Source organism: Acanthochromis polyacanthus, chromosome 8, assembly GCF_021347895.1.
Source record: "Acanthochromis polyacanthus isolate Apoly-LR-REF ecotype Palm Island chromosome 8, KAUST_Apoly_ChrSc, whole genome shotgun sequence".
In the NCBI taxonomy this organism is placed as follows: domain Eukaryota; kingdom Metazoa; phylum Chordata; class Actinopteri; family Pomacentridae; genus Acanthochromis; species Acanthochromis polyacanthus.
In genome coordinates, this window is record NC_067120.1 from 28654861 (window position 1) to 28679020 (window position 24160).

The 24160-nt window shown below is 40.4% G+C and overlaps 1 protein-coding gene across 1 annotated transcript in view; it reads left to right on the forward strand.

Annotated features, from left to right (window-relative positions):
• The first annotated feature begins 20102 nt into the window (after nucleotides 1–20102).
• LOC110963456 (cytosolic carboxypeptidase 4) overlaps nucleotides 20103–24160 on the forward strand; it is a 120308-nt gene continuing 116250 nt past the window's right edge. Inside the window, 2 exon segments of the mRNA XM_051952157.1 lie at nucleotides 20103–20262; nucleotides 23463–23536. Coding sequence (XP_051808117.1) covers nucleotides 23480–23536 — 57 coding nt within the window. The 5' untranslated portion in view covers nucleotides 20103–20262; nucleotides 23463–23479.

Below are 24160 nucleotides of genomic sequence, written 5' to 3' on the forward strand. Positions count from 1 at the left end.
TTGTTGCTGAGAGTGCCTGTGTCATCTCCCATTTTTCACACAGCCTATTTGCTGGCGATGACACCTTCAAAATCTATTCTAAGCATGTGTCATTTACAAGCCACTAAATTGTACTAATCAGTTACTGTCTATTTCTGTTACCTACTGATAGAAGTCACAGAAAATGTACTTAATTTTGTGCACTGCTCAAACTGAACGTTGAATAAAACAACAGTCCTTTTTTCACTGCTGCTTCCACTCCATCCATGTTTCTAATGACAGATGCACAGCCATGGCTCTCCAACTGTCTTCAAAGTTGGCGCATGTACCATTTTATTTGATCCAGCTGAAAATGATCCAATTCAAGTGATGAAGCATGAGTATTTTAACTCAGGACTGAGTTACACCAAGGCTATTTCAGGCAGTATCAGCTGTGTCCTCCTGTAATATACTGTGCAAATAAAAGACAAAGACAATGAATAAGTTGTTTTTCTGCTTTGTCAAGTTTTGTAATGCTGAGAATTAAACATGGATGTTAATGTCATGATCAAGTATGCCTCACTTAGAAGGAAAAATAATTTAAAGGTATATATGAATGAGTGGCTTAATTTACATGTCTTACATTGTTCGCCGATACTTTCCCCCTTACTTTGAATGCTACATATTAAAGGAAAGTGGCAGGACTTTAAGAAATAAAACAAAATGTTCTCGAGCTTTTTAAAAACCTTGTATGACATACAGTACTACTATTTAAAACAGTGTTGCTCAGCAACCATGTTAACCTAGACTGGGTGCCTGGGAAGGAATTATTTTTACTACATGGTAACTTTAGCCTACTGAGAAATTTTGAAACCAATAAGACATTGAAGTTTTCATGCTCCAATTTTGTTTAAAGGAATTGTTCAATGTTGTATTGCCTTCTACTGTAAACAAAATCTTTTGAATGTTCTTGCAAGATCAGGAACACATTTACTATAGTTGTGTACATTTTCAGCATCTTCTTGTGCAGTCCCTATAATCCCTAGCTGGCTGACCATTTACCCTCCACACTAATGATCTCTGGATTTATCTCCATATTTATCAACCATTCATCTTAATTTCAGCGTGAAATTTAAGCCCCAGACCTGTACCTGTTGAGCCAAACTGTGAGCTGCAGGCAACATGAGATAAGACCAGAGCATGGTTTGCATACCAAGATGATGTTGTGTTAAGCCTCAGGATGACAAGAATGTCTCAGTATGACCCTCCACCTCGGTAGTTTGGACTAGTGAAAACCCAAACACTACATGCTACAAGTATGACAAAGACTGCATTCAGTATTTTAATAATCCATGGCACCAAACTCTTTTTCTAAAAATAGATTTCCAGCAGTGCTGAATGGTGACAAAGCAGATATGTATGCAATTTATAAGACAGGGAACAGACCGTCCATACTGCTCTTTGGCAGAGCTAATCACAGGATGCAGTGATGAGTGATGTACCCCTGTAAAATAGTGATAGGGGGCATGTTTTGGTTGAGCATGTTTGAAAAATCAATGTTTTCCATAACCAGTTGGCAACCATACATGCATATTCCTGGTCTAATGCTTTGAGTCATTGCTCCATCAAGAATCTTTTAACATATAGTATTACAGCATGGCATCAAAAGTGCACAGAAGCAGACAGGAAAAAACTCCAGAGAGTCATTAAACATCCCAGAAAATTATCGGTGGGGGTGGCAGGATGCAGGTACAGGGGGAACATAGGAGAAGGCTTTACTTCTAAAAACAAGAACTGAAACCAATATAGGGAAAGGGAGAGTGAATGAAGGCAGACACTAAACTAAACTCAATTCAGAAACTCTAGAAAAAAAATTAATTCACATGCCCTCTTCCTCTTGTCATTACCTCTGGATCATCAGGACCAGAAAACCTCCATATTCCCCCTTGCGCCAAAACACCGGTTTTGGCGCGAGCTCTCACGCGATTTTGGAACGAGATTTGCGTTCTAGCGTCCTGAGATTTGGATACAGACCACAACAAAGAGCGATCGTCAGGTAATGTGGAGGTTTTCGTTCACTTCTCATCTCTAGTATGTTGTGGGACACTCATTGAGACTATCTGAGCCGGTCAGTGTGGGGCAAAAACACGTTAGGGCGGACTTTGACGCGGGGGGGCCAGCTGCCCCATACTTTTCGCTAGCCGAGCTGCTAGCTGAGCTGCTAAGCTGCCTGCCTGGCTAAATACTGGAGCTATGTCGAAAATTCATTTCTCCATCACTCACCTGTATGAAATTACATATGGAAACAGACCCCAGGTTGAAAAAAAAACGAAGTTCCCCTTTAAGGTCACAGGCACCTCTGATACATGAGATGTGAAGATTATGAAGATTTTTACAGATATGAAGCCCTAACAGCATATATATTTGACAGATCAGTGACAAAACTATTGCCTTTAATTGTCTCTACTGTATTTGAGTATTTACCAATGTTTTCTGCGTATGTAGTTTGAGACTGACAGTTTGCTTAACTGATTTATACACAAACTCATTTGATGCTCTTTTCCACAAGGATTCATATAAACAGGTTGTCCTAGCATTAACACTGTTGGAGACTGTGTGTGTTTCTATGAAAATGAACAAAAGGTAGCTGCAGCATATACCGCAGGACATAAGACCTTTGATGGCCTTGAAGGCTGTGTGTCAGAGACTGAACACAAAATGTAATATAACTACTAAAATACTGAATTTCAGACTGAATAAAATCCACAAATTTCAACATTTCAGACCCTGATATGTTCAGAAGCCAAGAGCTGGTTAGCCTACCCGAAGCATTTTCAAACTGGGCTTCAGCTTCATGTCTTCCACTGCTGGCTGACAGGGGGAAACAGTCAAGCCTCTGACTGACGCTGCTGACAGATTCACCTTATTATGCCCCCTTTCATTCCATTATAATGAAATATTACCATAGAATTTGTTACCTAATGATTTATGTTATGTAGACTTGTATTTTTTTATCCAAGGAAGAGAACTGGGTTTCCTCAATGTGACTGTGTAAACAGCCACCACAACATGAATAACACAAGTACAGAGACACATACACTCAAGTGCTATAAGTGCGATATGTTCACATTACCGACTCCCCAGGATGGACTTCAGTGCAGTTTGACATTTAGCTTTCTAACCAATGGGAAGGCAAAAGGCACAAGGGCATTTTAAAGCACAGCCAGGTGCTTGTAAGTGCTGCTCACACTCTCTCTCCCTCAAGTAATACACACCAGTGTGGGATTCCTTCCCACTGAGAGGAGAACGCACGGAATTAATCTCCTTTTATTGCCTCTATATCCAGTAATATTCTAAACCAGGTGGATCAGAAAGACAAACAAAAATCTAGGCAGACAGGCAGGGTGACAGATACAGACACATCTGAGAAACCAGTGGAAGCAATCATAATGTTTGGTTATGGACATAATAATTTTACCTGGAATGGAACTCTGAAAGAACTGAAGGGTAGCTACAAAGCCTTCTCCACAGGTAGGATCATATTCTGAGTATATGTCCATGTGTGTCAGTATTTTTGTGCTAAACTGTATAGTACAGTGCAACAGGTTGGATGCTTTCAAAAAGTATGCCATGAATGTTAATATCTTCCGTCTCTTCATGTAATCCCACACTGGCTTCTTGATGTTTGTCACGGATCTGTGGTGGTCATACTATCTGTTGCAGGACTCCTTGTTCTTGTAGCTGAAGATAGCTCATAATGACTCTGGCTAGATATTAGGACTTTTTGCCCTACTGACTAAATTTAGTACCAATCAAATGCCTGATGACGGATTGTGTGATTAATAAAAATCAAAGTATTAGGGTGCACAGTGTATGTAAATGTGTGAGCTGCAAGTGTGACTGAGGGGAAGTGTGTCAGGGCTTTAAAATTGTCTTGGCAGCCTCTGTGAATTTGTTTGAGTGACTGTGTGCCTCTGAACACGAGGGCCAAGCCCTGGCACTTCAGCATGAGCCTTTGATTTCAGCTGAAAGATCATACTGTGCCCTGAAAAAGTAAACTGAAAAATTGCTGCTGTGAGTGAGAAGATGTGGAAATGACAGTCATGGAAAGGTTTTGCCTCTTTTTTCACAGAAAGTCTGCCTGCACACCAGCACTAATATATGCAGTGCTCGTCAAACTGCACTGCTATCTCTGTTATGTGGCTCTGTCATGTCCTGAATGTGAGTGTGCATTCTGTACTTGACTCGCCACAGTAATGAGATGTCAGATCAGAGGCATAGCAGAGAGGACCAAAGTGACATCTGATGATCTCAGTAAAATAATGGTGTAGACGTTAACTTAATGTTAACGCTGCACTATATAATACACAACACTGACTATGTGGCATTTTCCAAACATTATCTCTTTTAATTTTGTAACACAGCCCCTGACCTAAATAACATATAGAGGTATAATCACTATAATCAGCATTCTCATCCCTTCCTTCCTCCCTTCCTCTACCTCCCACCATCAGGTCAAAAACTAATTTCTTCCCAATATGTACTGATTCAAGGTCAAAGGAGAAGATCCATTCTCTATACACCTCTTTATCCTCAGTGGGGTCGTCGGGGGTGCTGGAGCCTATCCCAGCTGTCTCAGGCGAAGGCAGAGGACACCCTGTACAGGTCGCCAGTCTGTCAAAGGAGAAAATGAGTACTGTAAATCCATCCATTTGTTATACCCACGTTATATACAGAGGATCACAGGAGGCAGTCCCAGCTGACAAAAGGCAGGGTACACCCTAGATTGTCCGCCAAGCCATCACTGGGTAACATAAAGAGATAGACAGTCATGTACGCTCATATACAGTCAATTTAAAAAGACCAATGACACTATGAGGCATGTCTTTGGATTCTGAGAGGAAGTTAAAGCATTTGGAGAAATTAAGTAGCATGCAGTCCGACAACTATGGTCCCGAAATTGCAGCATTCCCTGCTGCAGACAGTATCTAAAAAACCAACCAACCAACAACCAACCAACCAACCAACCAACCAACTAGAAAAGAAAACATACAGGCACAAGGAGAATATGCAAACTTCTCACAGAAAGGCTGTAATTGACCAGCAGGTTTGGACCTAGAATCTTCTTGCTGTGAAGCTACAGTAGTAACTTCTTCAACACTGTGCTTCCTAAATATGCAGTGGGTACGGAAAGTATTCAGACCCCTTGAAATTTCTCACTCTCTGTTTCATTGCAGCCATTTGCCAAATTCAAAAAAGTTCATTTTATTTCTCATTAATGTACACTCAGCACCCCATCTTGACAGAAAAAAACAAATGCAGAAATTTTTGCAAATGTATTAAAAAAGAAAACTGAAATATCACATTGTCATAAGTATTCAGACCCTTTGCAGCGACATTCATATTTAACTCACATGCTGTCCATTTCTTCTGATCCTCCTCGAGATGGTTCTGCTTCTTTATTGGAGTCCAGCTGTGTTTAATTAAACTGATTGGACTTGATTAGGAAAGGGACACACCTGTCTATATAAGACCTTACAGCTCACAGTACATGTCAGAGCAAATGAGAACCATGAGGTCGAAGGAACTGCCCAAGGAGCTCAGAGACGGAACTGTGGCAAGGCACAGATCTGGCCAAGGTTACAAAAGAATTTCTGCAACACTCAACGTTCCTAAGAACACAGTGGCCTCCATAATCCTCAAATGGAAGAAGTTTGGGACGACCACAACTCTTCCTAGACCTGGCCGTCCAGCCAAACTGAGCAATCGTGAGCGAAGAGCCTTGGTGAGAGAGGTAAAGAAGAACCCAAAGATCACTGTGGCTGAGCTCCAGAGATGCAGTCAGGAGATAGGAGAAAGTTCCACAAAGTCAACTATCACTGCAGCCCTCCACCAGTCGGGGCTTTATGGCAGAGTGGCCCGACGGAAGTCTCTCCTCAGTGCAAGACACATGGAAGCCCGCATAGAGTTTGCCAAAAAACACATGAAGGACTCCCAGACTATGAGAAATAAGATTCTCTTGTCTGATGAGACCAAGATTGAACTTTTTGGTGTTAATTCTAAGCGGTATGTGTGGAGAAAACCAGGCACTCCTCATCACCTGCCCAATACAATCCCTACAGTGAAACATGGTGGTGGGAGCATCATGTTGTGGGGGTGTTTTTCAGCTGCAGGGACAGGACGACTGTTGCAATTGAAGGAAGGATGAATGCGGCCAAGTACAGAGATATCCTGGAGGAAAACCTCTTCCAGAGTGCTCAGGACTGGGAGGGAAGTTCACCTTTCAACAGGACAATAACCCTAAGCACACAGCTAAAATAACAAAGGAGTGGCTTCAGAACAACTCTGTGACCGTTCTTGACTGGCCCAGCCAGAGCCCTGACCTAAACCCAATTGAGCATCTCTGGAGAGACCTCAAAATGGCTGTCCACCAACGTTCACCATCCAACCTGACAGAAATGGAGAGGATCTGCAAGGAAGAATGGCAGAGGATCCCCAAATCCAGGTGTGAAAAACTTGTTGCGTCATTCCCAAGAAGACTCATGGCTGTACTAGCTGAAAAGGGTGCTTCTACTCAGTATTGAGCACAGGATCTGAATACTTATGACCATGTGATATTTCAGTTTTTCTTTTTAATAAATTTGCAAAAATGTCTACATTTCTGTTTTTTTCTGTCAAGATGGGGTGCTGAGTGTACATTAATGATAAATAAAATGAACTTTTTTGATTTTGGCAAATGGCTGCAATGACACAGAGAGTGAAAAATTTCAAGGGATCTGAATACTTTCCGTACCCACTGCATAAAGATTAATAAAATATTGTTTTAACACTATAGTGACAGTGAGGGTGTAAATAACAGCTCTTGAGTTACAATGTACTTGAAAAAGTGAGATAAGAAAAAACACACACCAACAACTACAAAACAATCATTTCTAACTTAAATATGACAGTTGGATTGAATATTTGTTTAAAAATATGAGAAGTGAAGTGGTCTCTCCATGAGTCAACTTCTTCAGGCTTTCCCTTTCATCTTTTTATTGGTGTACATGATGCTCATTAGTCCGTCTAAGGTCTTATGTGGTTATTCATCTTTTCACTGCATACATTCTAATGCATTTGTTTTGTGGACTTTGATCATAGCTGTGTCACTCAGCAGAGTTACTGTTGGTTCTGTTGGGATGGTTATTCCTGCAATGTCTTCAAGCATATTGAGTGTAGAGGTCCAGTATAAATGTAGTCATTTGTGAGCATGTCTATGTATCTACTGTATACATTAGAGATATAAGTACAAATCTATGCAACACAAGTCATGTGCAAGACGTGTGTGTGTGTGTGTGTGTGTGTGTGTGTGTGTGTGTGTGTGTGTGTGTGTGTGTGTGTGTGTGTGTGTGTGTGTGTGTGTGTACGTGTTTATACATACCGGTGGGGACTTTGACCTGACTATTTGCTATATTGGTGGGGACTCATCTCACGGTGGGGACCTAAAATGAGGTCCCTACGGGTGGAAACAGTGCTTTCCTGGCCATGTTGTTGTTACTAAAAAATGTAAAAGTGCAAAAACGTTTCTTTAGGGTTAGGCATTGTTTTGCTCTGGGTTAAGGTTAGGGTAAGGGTAAGGGTTAGGGGTTAGATATGAATGGGAGTCAATGGTAGATCCCCACAATGATAGGAAAACACAGTGTGTGTGTGCTTGCATACTTGTGTGTCTGTGTGTGTCTGCTGTGACAGGGTGGGATTGGGCCACTGCTTAACTGCTGTATCATGTTAAGTGGCTATATGTAGACCCCTGAGAAATAAAAGCTGAGATCCTGTTTTAGCTTATTTTCCACCTCAGCTGTTTTCACCTTTTAACAAGTAGACAACAAACATTTCTGGTACACATTTCATTTGTTGGGCTGCACAGTGGTACAGTGCTTAGCACTTTCGCCTTGCAGCAAGAAGATCCCCGGTTCAAATCCTGGGGTGGGCCTGGGATCTTTCTGCATGGAGTTTGCATGTTCTGCCTGTGCATGCATGGGCTTCCTCCCACAGTCCAAAAATATGCTGAGGTTAATTGGTTACTCTACATTGTCCGTAGGTGTGAATGTGTGTGTGATTGTTTGTCTGCATATGTAGCCCTGTGACAGACTGGCGACCTGTCCAGGGTGTCCCCTGCCTTTGCCTGAGTCAGCTGGGATAGGCTCCAGCTCACCCGCGACCCTAGTGAGGATAAAGCGGTGTATAGAGAGAATGGACATTTAATTTGTTTTCTGGTGGAAATTTCACACAAAAATGCTTACATTCTATGATTTAAGCATTTCTGTCAGTAAGCATGTATACATTTTCAACTGGGTGGACTCAGTTGTTATCACTTGGTATTACCGACCACTTGCAGTACAATGAGCATGTCGTCATCCATTCTTATCAAACAACCAGCCCACCGTAGCTGCCGCTTTTTGATGATATTCTCCATTGATGGGCAGACGGATTTAGAGAGGATGTTGAGGTTTTTTCTCTGTCTTGCCAGGTTACATGTAGGATTTTGCGCAAGCAACATTGGTGAAAGGATTCTAGCTGCCAAGCGTATGTGGTCCAGCTTTCTGAGCCATAAAGTAAGGTGCTATTGACTACAACTTGGTAGACAGCTATCTTAGTTGATTTGATAATGTGATGGGGCTTTTCCATACACAAGTGTACAACAACCCAAAGGAGGCACTTGCCTTGGAAATACAATTTGAGATCTCACGATGTAATTGCCTATTCTCTGAAAAGACACTCCTGAAGTATGTAAAGGAATTGTAAGAGCAGATTTGAAAATGCAGGTAATTATTCCTCCAACTCTAAGAAGTCCATCTTCCAAAATAGGATCAGGCTTGCAGATGGAACTTTGGCTATTGATACCTTAAAGGGGCACGGAGGAAGACTTTAGCGGAAATGTAGCGTTGCCTACATTTCCCGTGAGCCTCGGCGCGCACTGTCGCAAACCGTCGTAAACAAGCGAGCGAGCCTCAGGAAAGTCAGCGGCGTGTGTAAATTACTCCGTGGTCTAATTTTGTAAAATCGAGTTGTCAAAGCTGCTCCGAGTTAACCGAACGTTAGCTCGGAGCTAACGTTCGGTAGTTCGGAGCTAACTTTACATTAGCCAATACCCACACAGTGTTTTTGCCACAAACTTAGTCAACTAAACCAGTCACAGTCAAACTAATTCCATAGTCTACTAACCACACATCGCAAGCAATACACACAAAAGACAAAAGAATTGTATCAAACCTACAAAGAGCTAAAGTTACGTACCTGTCTAGGAGAAGCACAGCCAGCTCGGCATCTGTTTTGATTCCTTTTTGCTCCCGGAATTCTCTCCACCTCTGAAATGCCTGTCCAAGATGAACTTTTCTTTTGCTTCATTGCCGATCTGACAACCTTATTGCTTGCAGACTTTGCTCCGTTCGCTTCCTTTTGCTCTCCATGTGTGCCGTCTTCTCAACCAACTCTACGCTCTGCTACTGCTAAAAACAACTAGCTCCGCTCTGCTACGCTCCATCAGCGCACGCGCACTGTGTTTGCTGTAAATCGCTCCGTCTCTCACAGGAAATTCTAGACGACTCGACAAAAAATTAATAAAACACAAATATTTACAAAACCAAAATGATTCATGAATCGAAAATGGGGGCATTAATAAGTGTAAATAACGAAGATTCATCCACATTAATATGAGACTTTGTTCCGAGCATAAAAATCTTCCTCGGTGCCCCTTTAAATTTTCTCCAAAAGGCATGCAGAAAACCTCGATAAAGGAATATATTTTTGTCTGAGAAGGACAACAGGAGGTGGTCACTGGCATTCAGTGAACCATGTGGATGTGAATATATGCACTTTGGAGATTTCTGGGCAAACAAAGACACTGTGTGCATGGCAAGGTAAATCGAGTTGGAATTTCATTCATTGGTACGGTTATTAAGCGCATCAATTAAGTTTTTATGATTTCTGGTTGGATACTCTCGGTGGCTAAGAGTATTGGCTTAGCCGCTTTAACAAGCATCAGTGTGTTTCAGCTTAAAATCCTCTACAAAGACACTTAGGGCTGTACCCTGCTGGCATGGAGGTGGTTGATATATGACTTCCATTTTCTTAGTGCTTATAGTAAGACAAAGTTCTTTGCTGCAGATAAAAAAATTATTCAGTAGTCTTTGCAGATGGTTCTCAGTATGTGAAAAGACACCACAGTCATCAACCAATTGACAAGCAGAGTATCATATCCGCAGTACCGCGATTGTTCCTAAACCCACTCTGAGACTTAGATACCATGTTGTTTATAATACTTGTGACAAGAAGGAACTGCATCACCTTTGCAAGGATTTTGCCAGTCGTGGAGAGTAGAGATATGACAAGACAATTACTTCAGGTATTAGTTAGGGTCCGAGCACCGAATGGTGCGAAGAACCTATTGAAACCCTAGGGTTTTTTATTTTTTTTATTGTCCAGGAAATCGGCCTTTTTGACGCCTTATGAAAACGCATCAAAATCGCCACACACATCAGGACCTGTGAAAAATTTGATATTTTTGGGGAATGGCACGCGTGCGTGCCAAAATGGCTTAACAGCGCCCCCTAGAAAATTAAGAAAATTCAGCCCCCGGACAGCCTTTCACTTAGAGCCACAAAATTTGGTACGCATATCTAACTCGTCCAGACACACAAAAAAGCCTCTTAGACCATTACCCATAATTCAACAGGCAGTCGGCAATTTTGAATTATGAATCATATTTTGGACAATTTTGTGTCATTTTTGGGCACTTTTCAAAATCTATAAACTCAAACAGCGTAACCCCGAGAGAGCTAAAATTTGGCCTGGATATACTCCAGTCATGGGTGATCAAAAGTTATCAAAACACTCCGCAAAAGTCTGAGGGCGTGGAAATGGCGCCCCCACAGAATGCGGCCATTTTGAAATATGATTCATATTTTGTCATTTTTGGACATTTTCAAAAATTATTAACTCAGACAGTGTGACCCCTACAGAGCTGAAATTTGGTCTGGATGTACATCAGTCATGGGTGATCAAAAGTTATCAAAATGGTCCACAACAGTCTGACGGATCGCAATTCACTGTCCAGTCGAAGTGACATCATCCCGAGAGAGCATGTCAAGTTAGCATTGCAGCAGCTAAGTCAGCTATGTGCTCAGTGCGCACATGGAGGATTTCAGCTCTCTAACGACCAATGAATGCATTGCTATGACGTCGACGTGAGCTGGGTAAGTATGTAAGTATGTATGTATGTGGCTATGTCTGGTCCGATATCTTTGCAACTGCTGAAGTCAGGATAATCAAACTTGGCACTGAAGATCAGTCTAAGGTCCCCTGCTCAGTTGTGGAATTACAGGTCAGCAGATCAAGTAGGAAGAGATATACGTGGGATGATCAAAATTGATACATATTGCATCATTTGTATAGGGAGGACAGGGTTTTCGCCAGTAGAGGGCGTGGTTCTGCCCTCTACTGAGGGCTCGTCTAGTTTGATCTGCTCTTCCCTTGCATTGAAAAGCCATGCCATTACAAAGGCAAAATCTTTAGCTGAGGTTTAGGAACCGGACCACACCTCAATCACTCCCCTTCCTGTCATGTGCATATATACAGTGCCTATCATAAGTATTCACCCCCTTTGATGTTTTACCCTTTTATTGCTTTCATAAATCAATCATGGTCAAAAAAAATTTAGCTTTTTTTAAAAAAAAAATATTGGAAAAAACTCTTTAATGTCAAAGTGAAAACAGATTTTTATAAAGTAATCTTAATGAAAGAAAATTATGTAAATGAAAATAATTGTTTGCATAATTATTCACCCCCTTCAAGTCAGTATTTAGTAGATGCACCTTTGGCTGCAATCACAGCAGTGAGTCTGTGTGGATAGGTCTCAATCTGTCTTGCACATCTGCCCACTGCAATTTTGCTCCATTCTGCTTTGCAAAACTGCTCAAGCTCTGTCAGGTTGCGCGGGTATCGGGCATGAACAGCCCTTTTCAAGTCCAGCCACAAATTCTCTATAGGATTGAGGTCTGGGCTTTGACTCGGCCACTCCAGAACATTTACCTGGTTCTTTTTTAACCATTCCTGTGTAGCTTTTGCAGTATGTTTTGGATCATTGTCTTGCTGGAAAATAAATCTTCTCCCAAGACGTAGTTCTCTTGCAGACTGAAAAAGATTGTCCCCCAGGATTTCAGTGTATTTTGAATCTTATTTCTCACAGTCTGGGAGTCCTTCATGTGTTTTTTGGCAAACTCTATGTGGACTTTCATGTGTCTTGCACTGAGGCGAGGCTTCCGTCGGGCCACTCTGCCATAAAGCCCCGACTGGTGGAGGGCTGCAGTGATAGTTGACTTTGTGGAACTTTCTCCTATCTCCCGACTGCATCTCTGGAGCTCAGCCACAGTGATCTTTGGGTTCTTCTTTGCCTCTCTCACCAAGGCTCTTCTCCCGCGATTGCTCAGTTTGGCTGGACGGCCAGGTCTAGAAAGAGTTCCTTCTTCCATTTGAGGATTATGGAGGCCACTGTGCTCTTAGGAACCTTGAGTGCTGCAGAAATTCTTTTGTAACCTTGGCGAGATCTGTGCCTTGCCACAATTCTGTCTCTGAGCTCCTTGGGCAGTTCCTTCGACCTCATGATTCTCATTTGCTCTGACATGCACTGTGAGCTGTAAGGTCTTATATAGATAGGTGCATGCCTTTCCTAATCAAGTTCAATCAGTTTAATTAAACACAGCTTGACTCCAAAAAAGAAGCAGAACCATCTCGAGGAGGATCAGAAGAAATGGACAGCATGTGAGTTAAATATGAATGTCGCTGCAAAGGGTCTGAATACTTATGACAATGTGATATTTCAGTTTTTCTTTTTTAATAATTTTGCAAAAAAAATTACATTTCTGTTTTTTTCTGTCAAGATGGGGTGCTGAGTGTACATTAATGAGAAATAAAATGAACTTTTTTGATTTTGGCAAATGGTTGCAATGACACAGAGAGTGAAAAATTTCAAGGGGTCTGAATACTTTCCGTACCCACTGTAAGTAATGCAATTCCTTTTAAATTAAATTTTTAATTATATGTCATTTAAGTGGTATTGCACATGGGTGTTCTCCCTTTTGCTGCATGTCTCAATTCTCCATTTGAATATGAACTTGGAAAAACTCAAGAAGATGAGAACTGGGACCCTTGTCACAGATCTATCCCTTTTCTTTCAGCAGTATGGCTCTAAATTACCTTCAGAGTTAGGCATCACAAAGAGGATGTAACCAGTCCCATCATTACAACCAAGCTGAAGATGATATCAAGGAAGTATAGGCAAGCAGTGGACTTCGGTTGGAAATTGGCCATAGAAGAATAGTTCTGAGGCACTTTGAACTATGTAAACAGGAAGATGTCCATCTGCAAAAATCCCCATTTTGTACAATAAGCATGACACAGGTTCTAATCATTTCAGTTTGAATTCTGCATAAAAAAATGGAATTCTGCATCACTGTCCGCTTGAAAAATCAGATGTTTCTGATCAAATGTAGGAGTGTGATGGCAGCAGTTTGCTAACTTAACCAACAGGTGCTTAAATGTTTATATGGCAACTGGCACTGTATCTGTTGCAGTGGAAGAAGAGTATATATATATATATATATATATATATATATATATATATATATACATATATATATATATATATATATATATATATATATATAATTTTATATCTCTTATTAATCCCACGAGGGGAAATTCTGATTTTCGCATAATATAATATAATATAATATATATATATATATATATATATATATATATATATATATATATATATATATATATATATATATATATATATATATATAAATGTCAGGGTAGAGACTGCGATTTGGTAGAGTTGGAGTTTCTACCAGTAGATTGCGATTGGAGTCTCTACCAGTAGAGGTTGCGATCGCAACCTCTACCAGTAGAAACTCCAGTCCTACCAGCAGAGATTTGTCAGGGCTAAAGTTAAACTTTTAAGGTTAGGGTCAGGGGTCAGGGCAGGGGTCAGATTTAAAATTCCATCTCTACTGGTAGAATTGGAGTTTCTACTGGTAGAGATTACAATCGCAAACTCTACTGGTAAAGACTGCAATTGCAATCTCTACTGGTAGAAACTCCAATTCTACTGGTAGATATATATATATATATATATATATATATATATACACACACACACATATCTATCTATCTATCTATCTATCTATCTATCTATCTATCTATCTATCTATCTATCTATCTATCTATATATATATATATATATATATATATATATACTGATTTATAATTATTATATTTTTGTAATCTTAATAATTCACCCAATGAAGCTGGGGCTCAGCATAGTTGCTAACCTCAGCTCCCTGTCAGTAACTTAAAAAAAAAGCATATATCACCATCACACTTTGAAATAATGAGTACAGTACATTCTAATCCCAGATGCCAAAGACAAAATTCACAATTGATATTTGCAAGAGCGTCTCAGATTATTTTAGGTCCTTTGTCAAGGTTAGAGAGGGGGTCTCAGAGTGCCTGCTATGCTTAGACATATTAAAGACTGGCAGTTATACATCATGCCTCAACAAATCAAATGCAAGTAATACATTTTCAGAATACTCTTCAAAAATTATCCATAATCCTATTCATGGGGTTCAGTAAATCGCTCGATTAAATTTGTGTAACAGTTTGATGAATGAATGAGAAATGTCTTTGAATGGCAATAATTCAATTTGCGGTCAGCAGAGGCAACTGCAGGGAATCTGAGAGAAGCTCTTCATAGAAGCTGACAACAGCTGAGTGTTTTTTTAACTGGTGACCTCTCAGTGACTCAGTGTCAGTGTCATGGGTGAAATCGCAGACTTAGAAAACACAATGTTCTTGAGAAATAAATAATAAATAGTAAGAATTAAGAAAGCAAATAAAGTAAGTATTGAGGACAATAAAAGTAACTGTGTGTGGTGTGTCTAGCACGTATGTCAGCAGAATGTTTAGATAAAAGAGTTTTATTTTATTGATTATTTTGGATGTTCTGGATGTTCTTCATACATACAGTACCAGTTTCACTGTTTATAATGAAGCCAATAAGAGTAGAATGAATAAGATCTCATGGTGTGTAATGTAACTCAAGGCTGAGATAAAGTGTGTTTCTTTTTCTACTTCTCTCTGCCTGTCTCCGCCAGTCTGGATCTCTGGTCCCTTTGAAAGAGGGTGGTAATTTATGGGTACATTTAATCACAGAAGGCCTTCTGTGCTTCACGTTTCAATTGCAGTGTGATTTACATCAGAGGGGCCATCAGATTTTAAACAGAAGTGCTTCAGGATGCCATGTAGCTGTCACACCATAAATAAAGTAGAAAAAAAGCTTGAAAGCTCACTATCAGCCCCCAGAGGCTGATATGTTCATTACAAACAACCACATCAAAGAGCTGGAGAGAAGGAACAACATATTGACTTTCATTTTTTCTATTTTTAAACCACTGAACAGAAGAAAGGCTAAAAATAAAGTATTTGTTCTTTGAGTGATACTAGAAGAAGGGTCATGACAGTATTTAAACCAAAAATCACACATCCTCTTGGGAGCAGGAATACACCCAATGAATTTCACAACAATGCCTTATATTTGGTGTAAAATCTGAATTGAGGATGCATTAGAGCAGGGCTTTCAATCCTGCTGATCATGCTATCACTCAGATTTGTCACAATTAACAGAATAGAAAAGCTGATATGTGAAATATGTTTGTTATTCTCTTCAAATACATAGTTCTGTGATTCAAGGTTCTAGAGTTTTTATTAATCACATGCTCATACAGTATGTGCAGTATAATGCACAGTGACTGTTTCTCAAGGCTGTGCAATAACAATAAGACATTTTTGAAAATCCCAATGTCATAAATAACAAGGTAGATCTTCAACTAAAGTGCAGTGTACATTGCTATGTTTGTTATGCATCATAGTGTTGGTGCCTGTGTGAGCATAGACTTACATGTTATGTACATATTTACATTAGTCCAGTGGGCTGTAATACATATGAGGTGTTATATTTTGGATTTTGAGATGAGGTCACAGTTCACAGTCCTGATTGCATGTGGAAAGAAGCTCTTCTTGAGTCACTTTGTTCATCTTGATGTTCCTCAGCTGCCGAACACAGCGTGGCCATTCAAACCGTCCATAGCTAGGGTGGTGGAGGTCCTCCATAATCCTGTTTGCCCTGACCATGCTCCTCCTTATATAAATGTCCTCCAGAGTGGGGAGCACTGTACCCATTGTATGCTCTGCTGACCTCAGCCCGTCTCCAGTCATGGGCAGTGCCGTTCCCATACCACTAGATGATATTTCCAGTCAGAGCGATCTCCATCACGAAATTCTAAAATGTCTTCAGGAACTTCAGAGAGACTCTGAATTTTTTCTGAGGTGATAAAGGGGCTACCTTGCCTTCTTCAGATGATTGTCCATCTGTTTGGACCATGACAGATCCTCAGAGTTGTGTATTCTTAATCCCCAGTGGAGAATAATTTCTCTGCTGGCTTCTCCCGAAGTTCTCAGTCAGTTCCTTGGTTTTACTAATGTTCAGCAGCAGGTTGTTAGTCTAACCCCATTGTGACAGATTGTCAACCTCCTCTGTGTACACCCACTCATGATTGTTAATGATGCACCACAACTATTTGCAAATTTCACAATACTGTTAGAGCTGTTTATAGCCACACAGTCGTTTGTCTAAAAAGAGAGAGGGCTTCAGACACACCCCTGTAGTCCTTGAGTGTTCAGAGTGCAGAGTCCACTAGGTCCATTTGGGCTCTTTTAGACAGGAAATACAGAATGTACCTGTAGCTCTGCGTAGCATCCTTCACTATTCATCACAGCCTGTATGATGTTACTTTGTATTTCTCCATACAGCTGGACATCAGGCCCAAGATGCAAGCAGCAGTGTGAGTGTTCAGAACGGTGCTGATAGATTAGACGACCCACGGCTTCTGGTTCAGAAAAATACAAACTGTCACCATGGGAACAACATCATCTACCAGCTTCACTATGAAGCAAATGATTGTGAATATCTGAATCATTTTGACTTCCAAAAAAAAAGCTAAAAATAAATAAATAAATAAAAGAATATCATAGAATAGTCAAAGTTGGTAGATTTTGCCACCCAGTGACATTTTCTTTTAAGGTTGATCACTGTGTTAGAGGTGAGGTCAGTGGTCAGAGGAATATGGAGTACGTGACAATCCCCTTATATGATCCTTCCTCATTCCCCATTTGATCTCAATGTAACGGTGCTCTCTGTCCACAGTGATCAACATTGTCCCTACACAACAATAAGGTTCTTCGTTTGAACTTGTTGGTTGACTTGGACTCTGTCTACTGTCTAGGTGGAGCTGGCATGTTCTCCCTGCAAATAGGGTGTAATTGTTTATATTCTCACTGTAGATTTACAGGTAGATGTGGCCTACTGTGCATATATGCTTTGGAGTTTTCCAAGCAGACTCCCATTGACTAGAAATGTGATATGATAACAACAACCACAAGTCAATAGGTATCTGCAACTGTCCGTGTCCATGTGTTAGCACTGGACTGTAAGTCAAGGCTTCAGAACCATCCAACAGTAATTGCACAGAACTTTTCCTCCACAAAATTAGTACAATTATGGGCTTATTCTTATACCAGGACTGCTTTATAACCAAATGTAGCAGTAATTGAAATAAAAATTATGCCTTTCTGTTTGAAACATGAAAAACATCACATCGCTGTCCATCTCAAACTTATTATTATTATTATTATTATTATTATTATTATTATTACTAATAATAATAATAATAATTATTATTATTATTATTATTGTTATTATTATTATTATTATTATTATTGTGTTGTTGTGTAAAGTATTTTTTGTTACATTAATGTTTGGAAAATGTACACTAGAAATTACGAGAATACTGCAAACCTATGGATGGCTATATGTTAAGCACAACAACAACCAGTCTGGCTCAAGTGTACAGGAAGTTAGCTGGATAGGGAATGGTGTGGGAAAAGGGGTGGGGCTGAGAGGGTCTTAGCTGGTGGTAGAGGGTGGATTATGGCATGGCATATGGAATGGCAGTCAGAACTAGGAGTCGTGGAGAATGGTCTGGTGACGGAGGTGGGGGAATTCCAGAATTCCAGAAGGCTGCAAATGGCGGAGTCTTGAGGTAGAGGGTCCAGGGAAGGCACGAGCAGGCAGGATTCCAGACTGGACGGAAGCACAAACAAGAACTAGCCAGGATCAAAAGCACAGAGAGCTAGACAGAACAATGACTCAGATTAACTGTTGGTGGTTCACGGTCCAGCGATGAATGAAGTCTGCTTGTATGGCTTGAAGAAGTGGTTGACTGGATCACTCCCATCTCCTCGTACCCAGCTCTTGCTGATTGGAACTGGAAACGCCTCCAGCACCACATGCACAAACTGAGCTGGAACAGGGAATGAAGGGGAGAGCACTGCACTACAGGGTGAGGAAGCAAAAATGTCCTGTCAGGTAAGAACAACTATAAATGGGTATAACTTTTTTTATTCTTTGGAATTTTGAACTGATTTCTTGAAGAGCATAAATGTAAAGCTTTCAGAACATGTTTATTCAATATGTCCTCCATCAGCCATGATGAAGGCGTCGATACAGCCTCTGAAAGCCCTCCTGATATCCTCCTTGGGGTAGGCCTCCCATTCCCTGGAGAATGCAGCCTTAAGTAAATCCATATTGGCATGAGGGGTGGCCTTAGTCCTCAACTCAATGGCGCCCCATCAGAAAAAATCCAGGGGGTTTAGATCAGGTGAGCTTGGGGGCCAAATGCCTTTAGGCCAGAATTTTGCCATATTCTATTCACAGAACTTTTGGACCTTGATTGATGTGTGAGCAGGAGCCCCATCTTGCTGCCACACAAAGTTGTTGTCAGGGTAGGTGGCCTTCAGCCAGGGCAAAACGGTGTATCTCAGAACTTTGCAGTACACATAAGCCCCAATTTTCTGATTTGGCTTGAAGAAGTAGGGGGGCATCTTATTACCATCTGAGCCCAAGACTCCCAGGACCATCTGGAGATCTCTTGGTGCCCAAACTGGATTGTCTGGCATGCTGGATGTGGCAAATGGTCCTCTCACTGATGCCAACAATCTTGGCAATGTCCTTCTGAGGGATTTGGGCATCCAGGAGATCACAAACCCTATTGCGTTTTGCTTGTTGCTTGCTCACTTCACAATGCACCAAGGTCTGACAAATACTAAAAAGATTGGTTAAAGGTAAGGAACTTTGATTTTAATTATTGCTTTGATTATCCTCACTGTTTGGGCAGGACATTCAAATTTGTCAATGGGACATTTTTGCTTCCCCACCTTGTATCACAAGCCCAAGGCTATGGGCATGACAGACATGTTTATATAGTGACTGTGCATAATCTAAAATAATAAGAGGACCTGTTGGTTATCATAGAAAAATATTTAACTGAGAACATTTGTTGTACAGGTCATTATTAATAAATGCAGTATAAAAATGCGGAAGTGAACAATACAGCAATTTAAACACAAGATTTATTACACTAGAAACACTACAGCTAACTGAGAGTACTAAAAATATGCAACATTGTTTGGTTATGAAATTGCAGCAGTGAATGGTGAGCAGTTAATGTGTGTGTTGTGCAGGAGTTAAGGATGGAAAGCCAAGAGATGCCTATCACTGTGGTCGCATTGGATTATTGTATGATTATGTTCATTCACATTTACTTGATTTTGTTTATTATTTTGGTGTTTATTTATTTACATTATTTGATACTTTATTGTTTTGTGTTCTTATTACCATTCTCAGTGTCCCAGATGCTAGTTCTGGTTTCTTGTTGTTTGTGGTACGACCTCTTTAATTGTGACACTGAGAGGGAGAGCGTGGGTCAGCGTTGTTGTGCCAAGCTGAAATAAAAGCCGACAGATAACTGTCCTTTCATTTTATAATGTAATAGCCCAGAAGATGTCAAAATATAAGAACAGCAAACTATAGGAAGATTATAGAACTGTAACCCGCCTGACCCACAGCCCTGGAGAGGTGAGCCAGCAACTTTTAAGGCTTACACTGTCACTGCCTGCTGTCTCTAGGCGTCAGTGAAATCAGACAGCTGAAGCAACACACAGGGTCTTCCCTCATTACTGAGGAAATGGCACAGTGTGTGTGTGGGGGTGCAGTATATGTGTGTGTTGAGCCAGGGGAGTCCTGTCTGGGACAGCATTTGCATATGATTTCACCTGCGGATTAGCATTCTGTTACTGAAGGGAATGGTAAGACATATTGCAGTATTCTTGCCATGTTGGGATTACCTTCAAATGTGTTTGCATGTATGTGTGTGTGAAAGAGACAGAGTATGAGTGACAGACTGGGACAAGCTGAAGATCACAGTGGTTGAGTATATTCATCTGTAATTCTAATTTTCAGCCACTGAATTCAAAGTCAGCTTTAAAAACGACATGAACTCAGAAGTAATGTTGAATTGGCATGCAACTTTGCCAACCCTATGTCAGACTATAGCTTTCTGTGGACTCCTGACAAATCTGACCAGTTATGACATGCACAACCCCATTAGGTCAGTCAACCACTAGCTGTTGAGGTAATGTCCAGGTGTAATACATGGAGAATTGGAAAATTTTCTGGGGAAAACTGGAGAAATCGCCTGAGCAGGAGAGAGATTACGACATAGACTGTATATAAAAGATGGATGTAGTGACAATACCTAAAGTTTTGTGAACTACCATTTCAAACATGGGGTTTGTCCTTAACCGTCTTGCTTTGTTGAAACTAGATGTGTTAATTATCTTAGCTTTCCTTCAGTTTAGTAGCGCTGAATTCTTTGAACTTTTCCAACCAACATGTATTTCCCCTTTAAGACACAATACAGACTCCAAATAGGTTAATGTAACATACCAATGTAATAATCAATCGCCAAACAGGAAATATGACTTCCAAGATAATTTCTTATTATTCAAAAAATATGAAATTAAAGGTTTACAAAGTAAACACTTAAAGCAATGAATTTTTAAGTTTATTGATTTCCACATGTATGTTTCACGTTCTTTAGGATTTCACCCTGTTTTGCATAGAATTTAAGCCAATCTCTAGAAATATTGCTGAGTTTATTAGAACCCCTAAACCTTGACAAACCAAAGTTGGGACCAGAGGAAGTGGGGAAAAAAGCTCAGACTGAGATCAAGTGGCAGTGATCTTACACTCAAGCTTATCAATCAACCTGAGAAATAAACTGAGTTATAACTCTTACTGTCAGTCCCTCACACCTGGAATGGAAAATACAAAAAGCACTTCTCTTTGTTGCTGCATATCTTCTACCTGTCGCTTAATCAGAGTTTTTATCCATAGTTTATGTCTGATTCAGTGGTAAGTCAACATGAAGTCTTTGTAGTGGGTGACTAACATTTGTAGATGTTAAAGTACAGTCATGAACGAAAAATTACATACCCAACACCATGTATATCATAGCAGTCTTAAGTTTCCATTGACAGGTGCCTAGACAGCTCAACTAGTTGAGCGGGCGACCTTGAAACAGGGGTATAGTCCCCAATGCAGCAGCCATAGTTTGATTCTGGCTCATGGCACTTTGCTGCATGTCCTTCCCTGACTCTTCTCCTCGCTTCCTGTCTCCTCTTCACTGTCTATTACAATAAAGGCAAAAAAGCCCAAAAAGTACCTTAGAAAAAGTTTCCATTGACTCCTATTACTGTATCGAATGACTGAAACACATCTGCATTTGTCAACAGTAATGCATTTAGGTTTTGTCATCGACTTATTAGAAATCTTTTTGAATGATGACAACATCTGATGGGTCAAAATATGCATGCAGCAAGCTGACTTACCAGGTTAGGTGATGTAGAAAGTTGTGTTCATCAAATTTTCTCAGTGGCATAGCCTCTTAACTTCTTGTTATGATTGACTACAAGTGTTGACTCCTCTGAGCCAATAAATCACAAAGTATTTTCTTCTCACTTAATGTATGTTTTTCCTTTACCATCACCTGCGGTAACTGTATGACTCTATATTCAATCCTATTCGTTTATACGTAAATCAACTGCGCGAATGTCCTCATTAACTATGAATGCCTTTCTGAGCTCTCTTCAATTTCCCAAAGCTTAATGGACACTGTGGTGGTCACCAGAAATGTATCACTGCAAGATTGTGTGTTGAAAAAGCTGTAAAAAATAACATCTGTGAATTATGCTAAAAACCAGCTAGTGAACATAAGCTCGAGGACAGCTGGTAGAGTCCAAAAACAGATCTCAGTGGAGTAAATACTCAGATTCATCGCGTAGACACAAACTTCACTCCAAAGGCTATCCTTGTTCATCTGTAACTGCTGAATGTGGAAATAAGTAGCTGTTTGTGAGCAAGTTCACCACAGAAAGATGATAGAAAAGGAGTGTTCCCTTTTTGTTTCTGCTGCCCTGAAATACCTCAAAATGAATCGAGGTTCAGTCCTGCCAGTAAGCCCTTGAATCAGTAAACCAAAATGAAAGGCATCCCATGTTAATGTTCCATGTTCATGCATAGAACATTTGTGCTTTTCCTGCAATCAGATGTCTAAATGCCTGCTATGAATAAAGTCACCATCTAATAAGATCGCACTGCAGCAATGAATACTTGTGATTTTGCTGTTACAGTTTGGTCGTTCAGTCTAAACCACTTGTTTGTTGAAGTCTGTCACTCAATATAGTTTGTGTATTGCAGCTGCCCAGCTGGTTTTGTCAAGGCCTTTTTATAGAGGCTGTCTTCTCAACACCACAGCACAAATGTTTTCTGGAGCGCTTTATCCTGGAGGGGTAGGGTTACACTTCCACTGACACATGTATGCACTTTGCACACAACAATGCACTCATTTAATCACATTTATTAGTGAACAATGAGCTAAACAGTGCAATGATATTTTGCTTTTATTTTACTGTCACACAAGCAGCTTTTATTTCATTTAGAGTTTTGATTGATATTTTCCCTATTTGTGGAAAGACGGTGTAAAAATACTGAGCAGAGATTACACACACTCTGGAAGAAGACAAGAACACTGTTTCTACTAACAGACAGTCGTGCAGCAGTGGCACACATACACCCATACACATAGCCCCTCCCTGGCCCCTCCCTGGCTCTGCTAGTTAATCCTAGTCAAATTAAGTTGCAGAAGATCTCTGTGTTGCTCTTCGCGTCTTTAGACACAGCAGCAACACTGGATGTGCATGTCTGTTGGTGTGAGAGAGAAAACAAGAGACAGATGCTTTACATGTGTGTTTGTGAAGCACTGTTTGGACGTTGGACAGAACAAACTTCAGATCTAATCTGTCGGCCCCAATTCAAGATCTCCGTTCATCCAAGTCCTGCTGTTCTCTCATTTTTATGTTATTTTTTGTCTGTCTGCCTATTTAACAGCTTGTTCACCTTTTTGCCTGCCTGTTTTTTTCTCCATCTGTTTGACTGCCTGGAACAGAACGAGGTCAACCAAATATGATCGCCTCCCCAAGCTCCTCTGGTGGCTTAGAGGTCCTCCTGTCAACTCTGCAGGTAGGGATTCACGTTGCAAGAATGTGCCTGTATTTTTACATTTTACGGAACTGCTGTTTTGTGAACTGTTGTTCCTGCTGTTTCAATTAACAATGCTGCAAAACTAAACATAGGCTGTTTCTATTTTATAGGAAGTACTTTCACTCAATAGCTCTGTTGTATTTGCACAGATTGAGTCAATATACATACACATAAATAAAATAAGTATAAATAAGATGAAAATGGCAAAATGTCCGATGTCTGTGCTGTGTTAGATTAACAAAGTTTACAGTATGTGAGATGTGAGAGTGTGTGATATGATCCAGCATAGGCAATAGGTGATGAGACCACAGACCCCAGAATTAGTCATGCATCCCCAGTAGATGTGGGGGTCTGTTGCTCCATGCTGACATTTCAGAGTACAGTATGTTTACCGAGCGCTGACCTTTAGCATTTTTGAAATCCTCTTGTTATCTGAGTAGTTAAAGCTCGAAAGCTGGACAAGCATCATTTTGAATAATCACGTTGCCATGTAGGCACTGTGAAAGAGACAGTGGGGTTCCCCTTGGATATTTAAATAAGAATTTGCCCTTCAGAAACATGTGAGCCAGCCAAACGTGACCAGTATTATCAACAAACCTGCAT